At 57.8% G+C, this 13418-nt stretch overlaps 2 protein-coding genes across 8 annotated transcripts in view; one reads left to right on the forward strand and one right to left on the reverse strand.

Moving 5' to 3' along the window:
• P2RX6 (purinergic receptor P2X 6) overlaps window positions 1-8928 on the forward strand; it is a 37949-nt gene extending 29021 nt beyond the window's left edge. For 5 of the 7 annotated variants that reach the window (XM_047759419.1, XM_047759422.1, XM_047759418.1 and 2 more), the window contains 11 exons: window positions 413-563; window positions 2022-2093; window positions 3779-3854; window positions 4050-4143; window positions 4227-4307; window positions 4389-4530; window positions 4618-4730; window positions 6922-7015; window positions 7086-7151; window positions 7273-7350; window positions 7438-8928. In XM_047759419.1, coding sequence (XP_047615375.1) covers window positions 413-563; window positions 2022-2093; window positions 3779-3854; window positions 4050-4143; window positions 4227-4307; window positions 4389-4530; window positions 4618-4730; window positions 6922-7015; window positions 7086-7151; window positions 7273-7350; window positions 7438-7521 — 1051 coding nt within the window. In that variant the 3' untranslated portion in view covers window positions 7522-8928. The remainder of the gene's footprint in view (window positions 1-412; window positions 564-2021; window positions 2094-3778; window positions 3855-4049; window positions 4144-4226; window positions 4308-4388; window positions 4531-4617; window positions 4731-6921; window positions 7016-7085; window positions 7152-7272; window positions 7351-7437) is intronic. The other 2 variants (XM_047759423.1, XM_047759425.1) reach the window with 2 other exon arrangements.
• Window positions 8929-9266: 338 nt separating this feature from the next.
• Window positions 9267-12789, reverse strand: SLC7A4 (solute carrier family 7 member 4). Its single transcript, XM_047759416.1, has 5 exons — window positions 12680-12789; window positions 11137-12139; window positions 10106-10746; window positions 9825-9933; window positions 9267-9710 (listed from the first exon to the last, which is right to left on the reverse strand). The coding sequence occupies exons 2-5, from the start codon at window positions 12098-12100 to the stop codon at window positions 9517-9519; spliced, it is 1908 nt and encodes a 635-aa protein (XP_047615372.1). The 5' UTR covers window positions 12101-12139; window positions 12680-12789; the 3' UTR covers window positions 9267-9516.
• Between the last annotated feature and the right edge of the window lie 629 nt (window positions 12790-13418).

Raw genomic sequence — 13418 nt, forward strand, 5'->3', positions numbered from 1 at the left:
CAGCCCCATGCTGGGCTCAGGCAGAGACCAGGAGCCCCCAGGCTAGGCAGGAGGTGGCCCCAGACACTGTGAAAGATGGAGCACTAAGGCCCTAGTAGAGACACCAGTTCCACCTGGTTGGGGGCATCTTTAAGGAGGGAGCTGGGTTTAGCTGGGGCAAGGGGAGGGTTTTGACTGGTAAAGGAGGAGGTGGTGGGCATCTCCAAGCCCATGAGTGCCTGATGAGAGACATCCACAAGGGCACCGACTCTCCTATGCATGGCTGGGGCTCCTGGCCTGTGTGGGGTGACTGGTGTGGGAGATGGAGAGGAGGCGGGGCCCCAAATGCTGGGCTGGGAGCCTGGGGTGTATGAGGAGGGAAGCCAAGTAGGTGGGAACCTGATCTGCCCTGTGCCCATCATGCCCTCACCAGGTGGGCCCTCCTCGCCAAGAAAGGCTACCAGGAGCAGGATCTGGACCCCCAGATTTCTGTCATCACCAAACTCAAAGGGGTTTCCGTGACCCAGATCAAGGAACTGGGGAACCGACTGTGGGATGTGGCTGATTTCGTGAAGCCACCACAGGTGGGTGGCTTGATGCTGCTGCCAGGTGCCGACACCCCTGACACTACCCTGGCAGTGAGTGGGCACAAGAGAGGCAGGTGATGCTGAGAAGGGGTTGCTGGCACCGTCACAGGGCTGGGCTCAGGAAGGGCCTTACAGAGAAGTGGGGTCTGCCTAGGGCTTTCAGAATCTGTAAGACCTGTGTTCCGACTGAACAAGGGGATGGGCTGGAAGCCAAGTCTGCCTCTGGAAATGAGTGGAGTGTCTAGGAGCTCAAGGCTTGAGCTTGGGTGGTGGTGGGAGGGGAGCAGGGAGGCCAGGGCCTAGAGTGTCTCTAACCTGGACCCCCACGGCCAGGCACTCCTCCTCTTCCCCCTCCACTCTGACTGTCCAAGGCCTTGGTTCCTCCTCTGTCCTGTTGGTGCCCAGATCGTACCCTGCTGACCACCTTCCCCAGGCACAGCTGCCTCCTGGGTGCACACCCCCAATGTCCAAAGAGAAATTGTCTCCCTCTCCCAGTGTGGCCTCTTGTCATCCAATGCTGTCTACCAGTGCTAAAGCTGGACCCGTTCCACGTCTTCCTATCCCTCCCGCCTATTCATTTCCTCTCCTAACAGTTTTCTATTGCTGCTGCCTGCACCATAGCAGGATGGAGCTATGGTCTTCTGGAGGGTCCCTGTACAGCAGCCAAGCTGAGCCCACCAGCCCTTGCCTTCCAACCTTGGAAGGCTCCCTTCCCATGGACATGGCCACCAAGCCCCTCCAGATCCTGACCATGGCCACCCCTGCTGCCTCTGCCCAGCCCTTGGCTCCCCTTCCTGGGTGTGCATCCCCCAAACCCAAACCCACCGAGCTCTCAGGTGCAGCACATGCGCGCCAGCCATCCTGTGCCCAGACAGAGCTCACCTCCTGCTCCCTGGCCCCTGGTCATGCATGCAGTGAGGGTTCACCCCTCACTGGCCTGGATCTTTAGTTCCTGGCTCTTAGAAAATTCTGGATGAGCAAATAAGAATGAACATGAGAGGAGTTCCTGGATGGCTCAGCAGATTAAAAACCCAACATAGTCTCCATGAGGATGCTGGTTCCATCCCTGGTCTCACTCATTGGGTTAAGGACCCTGTGTTGCTGTGGCCGCGGTGTAGGCCGGCAGCTCCAGCTCCAGCTTGACCCTTCCAAGAACTTCCATATGCCACAGGTGCAGCCATAAAAGAAAAAAAATTAAGGACCTTCCAAAATTCTCTCCTCCATAAAAGAAATGAAAACAAGAGTAAACATGAGAGACAGACATGGCATTAGGAATGGCCAGAAGTCTAGCCAACCTCCCATCTCTGCCCCCTTTGCCTCACTGCAGGCATTTTCCTGGGGATCAGGGCTGATGATTCGATGGAGCCAGGGTTCCTTCCCTCAGAAACTGCCAGCTTCTGCCTCTCCTGATGGGTGAGGGGAGCAGAGACCAACCTTGAATCACTTGCCTTCTAGGGAGAGAACGTGTTCTTCTTGGTGACCAACTTTCTTGTGACTCCAGAGCAAGTTCAGGGCAGATGCCCAGAGGTAAGGCTGCCCCAGGGCTTCCCAGCAGGTCCCTAGTTCCTCCCCCAACCTTGGGTCACCAGCCATATCCCCCCTCCTCCTTCCCACGTGACTGAGGGTTCATCAGTCATGGATACAGTAAGTGCTGCTGTACCTCAGACACAGGGAGGAAAACTTTTCCTGATCATTTCATTTAGTCTTCACAAATACCCTGTGATCCCATTAAGGAGGAATTACTGTGATCCCATTTAAGATGAGGAGACAGAGGCTCAGCAAGGCAGAGTCACATGCCCAAGGCTTCCCAGAGTGTGAGTGACAGGGCTCTGGACCTTTGAGCAGTCTTCCTCCAGAGTCTTCCTCTCTGGTCCCCTATGACATGTCCAGGGCTCTCCCCATCCTGATCTGAACCTCCGGGCATTCTGTAGGTTGTCAGTATAACACCCAGAACTGGGCACAATGCTCGGGTAGGTTCTAATAGCAAGAGGCGAGCTGGAAGATCACCTCCCCTTTTCTATGCACAGCCTCTATTAATGTGTCCTGAGGCAGCTTCCATCTTGTGGGCAAATAGCACTCTCCTGGGTTCAGAGTTGCTTATGATCTCTGGGTATGTTTCACTACAACATTGGTCAAGCCAGAGTCCCCCACCATATTCTTGTCTATTTCCAAAATAGACCAAAAATTCAGATCCTCCCCCTGATATCACACCTTTTCGCCTTGCTTGGGGATGTCCTGGGGCTCCAGTTACTGTCACAGAGCCCGATGACCCTTCTTTCCAGTGGATTTTTTTCCATTTTTTATTGTGATAAAATACGTGTACCATGAAATTTACCATCTTAACCATTTTTAAGTGTACAGTTTCCCAGCCATCAGTTTTGTTTCAACAATTAGGACCTGAGGCATGACCTTGGAAGCCCACCTCCATGGTGACATCTTTATTTAATTGCTAACTGGGCTGGAGAGTAACTGTGTGGTCACCTGTCCCTAAGTCCTGGTCATTGGTTCCACCACAGTTTCTAGGGCAGTCACCATGGCCCTGGTCAGCCCCCTCCTCAACGGAGATGAAGCACATGCACGTGGCAAACACATGCGATGTCCTTCCCTTTCTAAGTGCTCAGAAGACATCTATTTATTGTTCTGTCTGTGGCCTGTCCTTAAATTTTGCTGGGACCATGGTTCTGTATTTTCTGGAATCCAAGTGATTCCTCTTTGCTCCATGTCCCCGCTTCTGGCTCTTCCCACGAAACTGCTGGGGCTAGGAAGTAATTCATCAGCTCTGACAGCCTTACTTCCTGAGACCAGCCAGAGCTCCCACCAGCTCCTATAGGTCCTGGCTGTGTGGTCCCTCCCAGCATACATTCCTTGTGGTGTCACCGCCTTCAGAAAACACCTGCGGAGCCTCCCCAGGCTACACACCTCCACCCTGCACAGGTGGCCCGGCATGGTGGCAGGTCCTGAGACACCTGCAACAGAGGCCAAGGCTGCCGCTGGAGCCCCAGGGCACAGTTGGGGAAATTTAGATGTTAGATTCATCCTGCCAATGTTTAATTTCTTGACTGTTCACCCCCTCCGGCCAGGGCTGCTCAGCCCCTTTTATTTGCACCCTCCAGCTTTCCCATGTGCCCCTGAACTCAGGGACCCCTGCAGGGCAAGGGCAGGTAGTGAGGCATCTCCCCAGGGCCCTGGCGAGTCTGCTCTCTCACCCCCAGCACCCCTCCATCCCGCTGGCTAACTGCTGGGCTGATGAGGACTGTCCTGAAGGGGAGACTGGCACGCACAGCCACGGTAACTGGCCCTGCCTTGCAGCACCACCACTTCAAGGGGGCTCCGGGCCTGGTGGGCTTCTGGGTGGCATGCTTCGCTGGTGCAGGCCTGGTGGTGCCTCTGCATCTTTCCTTTCTGTCAATCCCTCCCCAGTGTGCTCCCCCCGCCCCTGCCCAGGGAGACTTGAGGGCCTGGGGTTTGTTTTGTGTTCTCAAGGTATCAAAACGGGCCAGTGTGTGGTGTTCAACGGGACCCACAGGACCTGTGAGATCTGGGGCTGGTGCCCTGTGGAGAGTGGTGCTATACCCCTGTAAGTCTCTCCCACCCCTAGGAAGAGCCCCAGGACCACAGAATCTGTCCCTCACCCCCAACACCCCCCCCCACCCCCCACAGGAAGCCCCTTCTGGTCCAGGCTGAGAACTTCACGCTGTTCATCAAAAACACCGTCACCTTCAGCAAGTTTAACTTCTCCAAGTAAGGTGTGGGAGGGTGTTCTGGTTGGCAGAAGAGACTCCTTGTCCCCTGACTGGCCTGACCCTTACCTGCCCCTCTCAGATCCAATGCCTTGGAGACCCAGGACCCCCTCTACTTCAAGCAGTGTCGCTACGACCCACGCTCCAGCCCCTCCTGCCCTGTGTTCCGCATCGGAGACCTCGTAGCCACGGCTGGAGGGGTCTTTGAGGATCTGGCACTGCTGGTGGGTCCATGGAGGGGCAGGGTTCTGGGAGGGCTGGGAGAATGTCCTGGGCTGTGAGCCAGTGCAGCAGTGCTATGCTTTGTGCAGGGCGGTGCTGTGGGTGTCTACATCCGATGGGATTGTGACCTGGACACAGCCAGGGGCTCCGAATGCCTGCCCAGCTACTCCTTCCAGCTGCAGGAGCGGAGCTACAACTTCAGGTGCAGCCCCACTGCCCATCTGCCCCTCTGCAGGTCCTCCTTCACCTGTGTTCCTGTGGTGGCCAGGACAGACCACTCCTCCAGAATTCTGGACGCTCGCTGGGTGTGGGAGGGGTCCTGGGGCAGGAGGGGGTGTCCTCAGCTCCAAGACCGCCAGCAAGGCTTGGTCTAGCCCCCCTCCTCAGCCCTTCCCCCTCCACTCTGCACCCCCTGTGACTGCTGGATCCCAGCCCCTCCCCCCCAGCCCCTCCCCCTACCCTAGAGGGGGCTTTCTTTTTTACTTTTCCCATAAGATTTTATCAAAAACTTTCAACATCCTATAGAAAAGTTCAAAGGTTTGTACCATGAATACTTCATCCAGGTTCACCAGACTTTTTGTTTTTACCATTTTGCCACATTGGCTTTCTCTCTCCACTCTAGAGTGAGCTGGATAGATTTAGATAGATTTCATTTTTTTTTCTTTTTCTTTTTTTGTCTTTTTGCCTTTTCTAGGGCCGCTCCTGTGGCATATGGAGGTTCCCAGGCTAGGGGTTGAATCGAAGCTGTAGCTGCTGGCCTACGCCAGACCCACAGCAACTCGGGATCCGAGCCGCGTCTGTGACCTACACCACAGCTCACGGCAACGCCAGATCCTTAACCCACTGAGCGAGGCCAGGGATTGAACCTGCATACTCATGGATCCTAGTCAAGTTCCTTAACTGCTGAGCCACGACAGGAACTCTTTTTTTTTTTTTTTTTTTAGATTTAGATAGATTTCAAACCGAACCTTTGAAAGTAAGTGGACATCCAGTGCACACTCAGCCTTCTCAAGGCTGTCCTGAGAATGAGGGCCTTTCCCAAGTGACCAATGTCCTGTTGTCACATTCAAGAAATTTAACACTGGCAGAATTAATCTAATATTTAAATTTCCCCAACCGTGCCAATAATAGTACTAAATCTTTTTATGTTTAAATCCAGGATGTACTGAAGGATCTCACAATGCATTTGTTATCATGTTTTCGAGTCTCCCAAGCAGACCTCCTGCCCTGCAGGATGCTATCCTTCTGCCACCTCCTGTAACCTCGTAACATGGTATATGTGTGTACACACACACACTTGCATGTGTGTGCTCACACAGCCACCAGACCTGGAGATGATGCCCTTGACATTGCTTCCTGGACCTCACCTGCCCTTTGCAACTATGTGGGGCTGCACCCCCCACTCTGCTCCCCTCACCTTTGTCTATTTGTTTTTTGTTTTTTTGGGTTTTTTTAGACAGGGTCATCTGTTCCATATTTTAGATTACAAATAAGTGATATAATATGGTATTTGTCTTTTTCTTTCTGGCTTACTTCATTTAGTATGAGTCTCTAGTTCCATCCATGCTGCTACAAGTGGCATTAATTTATCTTTTTTTTTTGTCTTTTGTCTTTTTAGGGCTGCACCCTAAGCATATGGAGGTTCCCAGGCTAGGGATCCAATTGGAGCTGAAGTGGCTGGCCTATGCCACAGATGGGCAGCAACATGAGATCTGAGGCATGTCTGTGACCTACACCACAGCTCTTGGCAATGCTGGATCCTTAACCCTCTGAGCAAGGCCAGGGATTGAACCTGCATCTTCATGGATGCTAGTCGGGTTCGCTAACCACTGAGCCATGACAGCAACTCCCTTATTTGTCTTTTTTATGGCTGAGTAATATTCCATTGTATTTATGTACCACATCTTCTTAATCCATTCATCTGTCAATGGACATTCAGGTTAATTCCATATCTTGGTTATTGTGAATAGTGCTACAATGAACATAGGGGTGCATGTATCTTTTTCAGTGAAAAGTTTTGGCTACATGCCCAGCCCTCACCTTTGTCTAAAATTCCTTCCTGATCCCTAGAAAACCAGTCTGAGAGATTCCCCTGCAGACCGCCTCCCCAGTTCCTAGGGGAGAATGAATTCCCCCCAGACCCTTACAACCCTGGGCCTGCCCCAACTCCCTCTTCCCACTGCCCCATCCCCTCAGCAGGCAGGGAGCTCCTGAGAGGCACTTTCCAGCTTGATCTTTCTCTGTAGCCTCAGCAACTGCACAGTGGTGCCACTCAGGACTCGGGTGGGGCTGGGGCTCATGGAGTCAGTGGATGAGTGAGATGGGGGCGTGGGAAGGCAAACCCAGCCTGGGATCCAGCAGAACAGGACATCAGACTTTCTCCTGCCCCCTAGGACTGCCACTCACTGGTGGGAGGCCTCAGGCGTGGAGGCCCGGAGTCTGCTCAAGCTCTATGGGATCCGTTTCGACATCCTGGTCACTGGGCGGGTAGGTGGGCAGGGGCAGGTGGGGCTGGGGAGTGACAGTCAGGGCTGCGAGGCTTACCCACATCTCTCAGGCAGGGAAATTCGGGCTCATCCCCACAGCCATCACTCTGGGCACAGGAGCAGCTTGGCTGGGCGTGGTGAGTGGCTTCAGCAAGTGGGACCCAGGCCCACCCCAGGCACAGCCGCACCCCAGAGGGGAGGTGGGGAAGTGGAGGGGGCAGGTGGTGGCCCGGCCACAGGTCCACCCTGCTCTCACAGATCACCTTCCTCTGTGACCTGCTGCTCTTGTACGTGGACGGACAAGCTCATTTCTACTGGAGGACCAAGTACGAGGAGGTAACTGTGGGTCTGTCCAGCCTTGGGGCTCTGCTCTGCTTGTGGAGGATGTCAGCTAGAGCCCTGACCTGCTGTCTTCACCTGCAGGCAAAGGCTCCAAAGGTGACTGCCAGCCCTGAGCCATCAGAGCCAGCCTCTGCACCCCGGTGCCCAGCTGCCCAGGAGCCTTAGAGGGGCCAGCACCTGTCCCTGCAGCCACAGCTAATACTTGTAGCTGGTCACTGAGGCTGTGGCCAGGGCCCCACTTACTGGCCCCCACTCACCAGCCCTCTCCTGAGGCCTCTTCTCTGTGGTGGGGGTGAGGGCTGGAAGGCAGGGGCCTCACCTTGGGGACTTCCCAGATGCAGCCCCAGCAGGACCAGGGCGGGGGTGGGAGGAGGATTCCACCATTCAGCTCCCAGGCAGACAATCTGTTCCCTGACACTGGCCTCAGTGGGTGCTGCCTGGGGAGAGCAGAGCCCTGTAGTGGGACATGGCTCCAGCTGCGCCTTTCTGGGGAACTCTCTCCCAGCTCTGTCACCAGGGCTCCTAGCAGCATCCCACTCACGCATGACCAGCACAGACCCTCCCACTGTCTAAGGAGCCTCCAGCCCTCCCCTCTTGGTGACACCCCCACTGCAGGAGAACCCCCACCTGTCCAGCCTCGCTCAGCCGCGCTGGTCCAGGGTCTGTGCAGCTGGAGTCTAAGGCAGGACAGAAAGAAGTCTAACTGGAAGGCTGTTTCCACTGCTCTGGTGCTGGGCTGCCCTGAGCCCTCACCCAGTTTGGGGATTGGGTGGGGGCCTTGTGGAATGTGGAGGAGGGCAGTTGGGGCCCCATGCAATGGCACAGCACTTGCTTGGTTTGTGAGCACCATCCCCTCCCTGGTGGCAGCCCTTTGGCCCTGGAGGGTTGGGAGCCAAAGGTGGAGGAGCTGAGTCAGTGGTCCTTGGTCCTTGGGGCCCTTCTGTGTGCTGCCTTGGTGACACCCAGCCCAACCTCCTGGAGCCTGTGGGGGTGGGGAGGGTGTACATCTGGAATTCACTGTTGCCCAAGGTCACGCATAAGAACCAGCCTGAGGCAACGGCACCTCAGGTGGAGTCCAATGGCCAGATGGAATGCCCCAAACACATCACAGGGGCTCCCAGCAGACTGGCCTGGCTCTGGAATCCTCACGGGGTCTGAGCCTTGCATGCTGGAGAACTCACCATGCCTGGGGGGCTGCCATCAGCAGGGGGGACAGGCTGCAGGAGTCAGACACTGTCTTGGCCCCAGGCCACTAGCAGGGACTTGGGAATGCCCACTCGGGGGGTGAGGGGATGCTTTCTCATGGGCCCTGGCCTATTGCCAGTGCAGTGACGTGGACCAGCTGGGGAGGGCCAGGGCTGGGGCTCAGGCTGGGCTAGCATCTGCAGCCATCTGGCACTTGGAGCCTCAGCAAAGCCTTGGGTCGCCGCTGCCTGTCAATCTCCAGTGCAGTGGCCTTGGAGAAGCAGGCCAGGGTGAGAGAGCCTTTACCAGGGTGGGGTCACGTGGACGGGGCACTGAGGAAACTGATGTGTGGCTCCAGAGTTGGGGAGTAAAGCCTTGTCAAAGCCAGCAGCTTCCTGTGTGGTCCTTAAGGGCAGTGATGAGAGCTGGAAATGTCTGTGGTGGGGACAGCACCGCCTAGGGTGACCCGTGGGGCAGAACAAAGTGGGCCTGGGGACCCTCAAGGACTGGGCAGGCCAAAAGTTACCTTTAGCAGGCCTAGGCTCTTGCACACACCTCTCCACATGTGTACCATCTGGAGACTTTACGCAAAGCCCCTAAAGGTGGGACAAAGATGTACCGGGCCTGGCACCTCCCCCCTGCAGAACCCCTGCACCTTGCTGTGCAGTGGGGACAACTGCGTGCTTCCCAGTGCCACAAAGACAATGGATACAATGCAGGCCACATGGCTGGCTGGGCAGTTATTATTGTGTATCCCTGGGGCTGGGGCCTCATCTACCCCCCAACCCCACCCCACCTGCCCAGGCTGCTGGAGTGGGTCGTGAACTGGAAGGCACCAGGCAAAGAGTCTACCACACCAGTGCTGGCCACCCCCACTGCAGCCCCAAGGACCCCCTGGTGTGAGCAGACCTGAACCAGAGCTGGCCTGGACAGAAGGCGGGCCTCCCAAGGTGGAGGGCAGGCCCCCAGCAGTCCTCATGGACTGGAGGGCTGCTCCAAGTGGCCAGACTCCTGGGCTGGTGCCTGGCTGGGGGGCTGCACAGCCTGCACTGTCTCCTCCAGTGAGCTGCCGCTGGGGTAGACCACATAGCGTGTGATGGTCAGCCCTGGCAGCTCCCGCTGGTTCTCCTTGCTGTGCCGCATGCCGTACCCGAAATACACTGTAAGTCCTGTGGATGTGGTGCCAGGTGAGCGGCAGGTGACAGTGCTGCTCACCCCACACCCCCCACCCCCCTCCCCAACTCTCCTCCTGTGGCCCCGTGCACCCAGCTGGCCCCACTCACCGATCACCAGCCAGATGAAGAAGCGCAACCAGGTCAGGATGCTCAGCTTCAGCATGAGGCAGATGTTGAGGAAGATGCTCACTGCTGGAATCAGTGGCACCATGGGGATCTGAGAGGCAAGGACAGGGCGGGGCTGGGCCACAGGGAAGGGCTGCATGCCATGCCCAGGGCCCACTCATGAGGCAGTCAGAGGGGGACATGTGTGCCGCCTCCCCTGCTGTGGCAGCAGAGGAAGAGGGGAGGAGGGGGCTGGTGGGCTGATGGCATTGGCAGGGAGGTACCTGGAAGATGTCCTGCTGGCGTTGCTGCTGGTAGGCCCCCAGGACAATAAGACTGAGCAGAAACATGCCGCCGCTGAGCAGGAGCAGCAGGACAGAGCCCCAGTGAGGGAGCTTCAGGACTGAGTTCCCGATGGTCAGTGTGCAGGCCAGGATGGCGCCCGAGACCACCAGGACCCCGATTGCCCAAGCCACGGCTGTCCCAGGGCAGCACCTATCCAGGCAGCCCAGGTAGGGCCTCAGGGCTGGCCGCAGCTGCCCAGGCTCAGGGGCTGGGCCCTGCTCAGTGCCCACCAGCTCTATGTGGTCTGAGAAGGAGTTGTACTCCTTGGCCGCAGGGACAGAGCTTTCTGGGCTGGTGGGACTGGATGCAGGGGCTTTCTGGAAGCGGAGCACGATGACGCTGATGGCCACGAAGGTGTAGGCCAGTAGGGTGCCAATGGACAGGAACTGGACCAGTGCTTCGAGGTCCAGCAGCAGTGCCACAAAAGCTGTGAGGGCCCCGAACACCATGATGCCCACTACAGGCACCTGTGTCCTGGGGTGCACGTAGGCAAACGCCTGGAAGAAGAGCCCATCTGTAGCCATGGCGTAGATGATGCGTGGCAGGGAAAAGAGGATACCGAGCAGGACCGTGTTCATGGCTGTGGCAGAGAAGGGGGACTGGTCAGCACAGCAGACAGGCCCCAGGGGCCACTGCTGTGGGGCATGAGTTCGTCTGGGTTCTCAGGTGAGCCTAGTGACTATGGGGTGCTGTCACTCCCCCAACCAGGAATGGGACACCTCAGTTTAGGTCAGAGACCACTGGGGATCTGGTGAGGGCTGAGTCCCTCTCCAGAAAAGAACCTGGAGGCACAGGCCCAGAAGCAACATTCCACATCCAGTGGGGGGGCAGGGTGAGTAGGTCCCTCCCAGCAGGCCTGGGTGGAGTCTAACGATTAGCATCTTCCTGGGCTCATTATACAACCAGTAAAACTGAGGCCTAAGTGGAGATGTGTTTCCTGGGAGGCCAGGCCAGGGCAGGGCTCACTTACAGCAGATGGAACCAATCGCCACGATGTAGCCAGCCCAGCCATAGCCCCGCTCGTAGAAGGCGTCGGCAAGTGCCGAGTCAGGGGCCAAGTGGTGCCAGGGCACCATGAGGGTGAGCACAGTGGAGACCAGGATGTAGGCACTGGCTGCCAGGCCCAGCGAGACAGTGATGGCCACAGGCACGGCTCGCTTCGGGTTCCGGGCCTCCTCGCTGGAGGCAGCGATGACATCGAAGCCCACGAAGGCATAGAAGCAGGTTGCAGTGCCGGCCAAGATGCCAGAGAAGCCAAAGGGTGCAAAGCCACCCTCCTGCTTGCCCCAGTTTTGCGGGCGGGCCAGGATGAATCCCAGGATGATGGTGAAGAGGATGACGGTCATGTTGATGGCAGATAAGGTGTGGTTGAGCCAGGAGGAGATGCGGGCTCCACAGGAGACAAAGATGGAGACCAAGAGCAGGATGCCAGCAGCCAAGAAGTCTGGATACCCGGCCAGGAAGGGCACCTGCCAGACGCCCACATGGGCCTCGGTGAAGTTGCGGATGCGGTGGTTGAACATGGCATCCAGGTAGCCACTCCAGGCACGGGCCACCGCAGCGCCACCAATGAGATACTCAAGCACCAAGTCCCAGCCGATGAGGAAGGCCCACAGCTCACCCATGGACACATAGGTGAACAGGTAGGCTGAGCCTGTGCGGGGCACGCGGGCCCCGAATTCTGCGTAGCACAGGGCTGCCATCAGGGAGACCACGGCAGCCACACCAAAGGACACGATCACAGCAGGGCCGCTTATCTCCTTGGCCACAGTGCCGGTGAGCACATAGAGGCCCGAGCCCACCATGGCCCCCACTCCCAGCATGGTCAGGTCCAGCGTGGACAGGCAGCGCTGTAGCAACGTCTCCATGGTGGCCTCCTCCAGCGGCTTCCGCCGTTTCAGCTTCTGACAGAAGCGCGCCAGCCCTGAGGCCATTGTGGCAGCTGAGAAGAGCACCAAGCCAGCTGCTAGCACCTACCAGGGCCAGAAGGGAGTGAAAGGCTGCCCAGCTGGGCATTGACCAGCCTTCAGTCCTCCCTCTGACCCCACCCTGGGGGCCTGGGCCCTTAATGCTGGCCTGCCAGAGGGCTGGGCTGGGCCAGGGGTGGTCAGGAGATTACAGAGGTTGGGTCTGCCTCCAGGGCAGGTCAGGGAGCCTGGTGGAGTGGAATCCAGGTGTGCTTAGGGGGAGGCTCCAGGGAACAAGTGCTCTGGGTGGGATCCCAGAGCAAGGTGGAAACACAAGGCTTCCTGGGAGCCAGGCCAGGCCTCCAGAACCCGGAACAGGAGCGGAGCTGCTGCCCTGGGTGTAGCCCAGGCAGCCACCTGGCATCACTCCTCCCGATCACCCCTCCCCCTAACCGCCGGGCTGGAGTAACAGCGCGCTGGCCTCCAGTGAGGGCGCTGCGGCCAGGCCCTGGAACCCCAGGCTCAGTGCTGAGCTTCAGCCGGCCCTCGCCCCACGCCACCGCCGCCCCTTAGCACCCCCTGCCCCTCGAGCCTGTTTCACCCCACCTTGTCCCCAGGTACCTCCTCTGGGGCCTGAGTCTGTTTCCGCAGGACTCCGACCCACCTGCTGTGGCTGCTGAACAGCTCTGAGCCCTGAGCCCGCCCCGCCTGCCGGTGCAGACTGCGCCAGAGCCCGCCCCGCCCGAGGGGGGCCAGACCCAGCGCAGGCCCCACCTCGCTGTCACAAACACCCAGGCAGCTCACTCCCTCTTAGCTCTAGGTTAACTCTAGGTTCTCGGGATGACCTAGCCCTGGTTTGGTTCACAGATGAGGATGCCCAGGCCTCCAGGGCAGGCTCTGAAGCCAAGGCAGGTTAAAATCCTGGTCTGAGAGGGCAGCCGCTGGGGATCTGGTGCCTCAGAACCCCTCCTTGATCCCCCATCCCCATGCGTGTACTCCACCTACCTGGGTACCATCCAGGCACCCCCAACTCTAGGGGTGTGGTGGCTGCAGGAGTCAGGCAGGTCTTGCTAAACTGAGTGGCCCTGGGCAACCCTTAACTCCCCCACCCAGTGGGATGGCAGGAAGCCACTTCGCATTGGTGAGGGAGTGCTGGGCTTTCAGGAATGTCCTGTGAATTGGCAGAATGCATGCTGGCTGTTCTGAGCCTCTAGCTACAGACAATATCCCCAAAGAAGGAAGCAGTCTCTTGGGGACAAGCCACAGCCCTCCAGCTCAGGGCACCCTGAGGGCCCCTCAGACGCCAACACTGGGGAGCACCTGTGTCAGGCTGGGAGGACTTGGG

This window comes from Phacochoerus africanus, chromosome 15, assembly GCF_016906955.1.
Source record: "Phacochoerus africanus isolate WHEZ1 chromosome 15, ROS_Pafr_v1, whole genome shotgun sequence".
NCBI lineage: Eukaryota > Metazoa > Chordata > Mammalia > Artiodactyla > Suidae > Phacochoerus > Phacochoerus africanus.

Bases quoted from the DNA above. Each gene is read 5' to 3' on its own strand.
- SLC7A4 (XM_047759416.1), bottom strand. From the start codon at position 12,100: ATGGCCTCAGGGCTGGCGCGCTTCTGTCAGAAGCTGAAACGGCGGAAG. The intron at 10,747-11,136 runs GTAAGTGAGCCC...TCTCTGCCACAG, and splicing joins GGCGATTGGTTCCATCTGCT to CCATGAACACGGTCCTGCTC. The intron at 9,934-10,105 runs GTACCTCCCTGC...CTTGCCTCTCAG, and splicing joins GCCAGCAGGACATCTTCCAG to ATCCCCATGGTGCCACTGAT.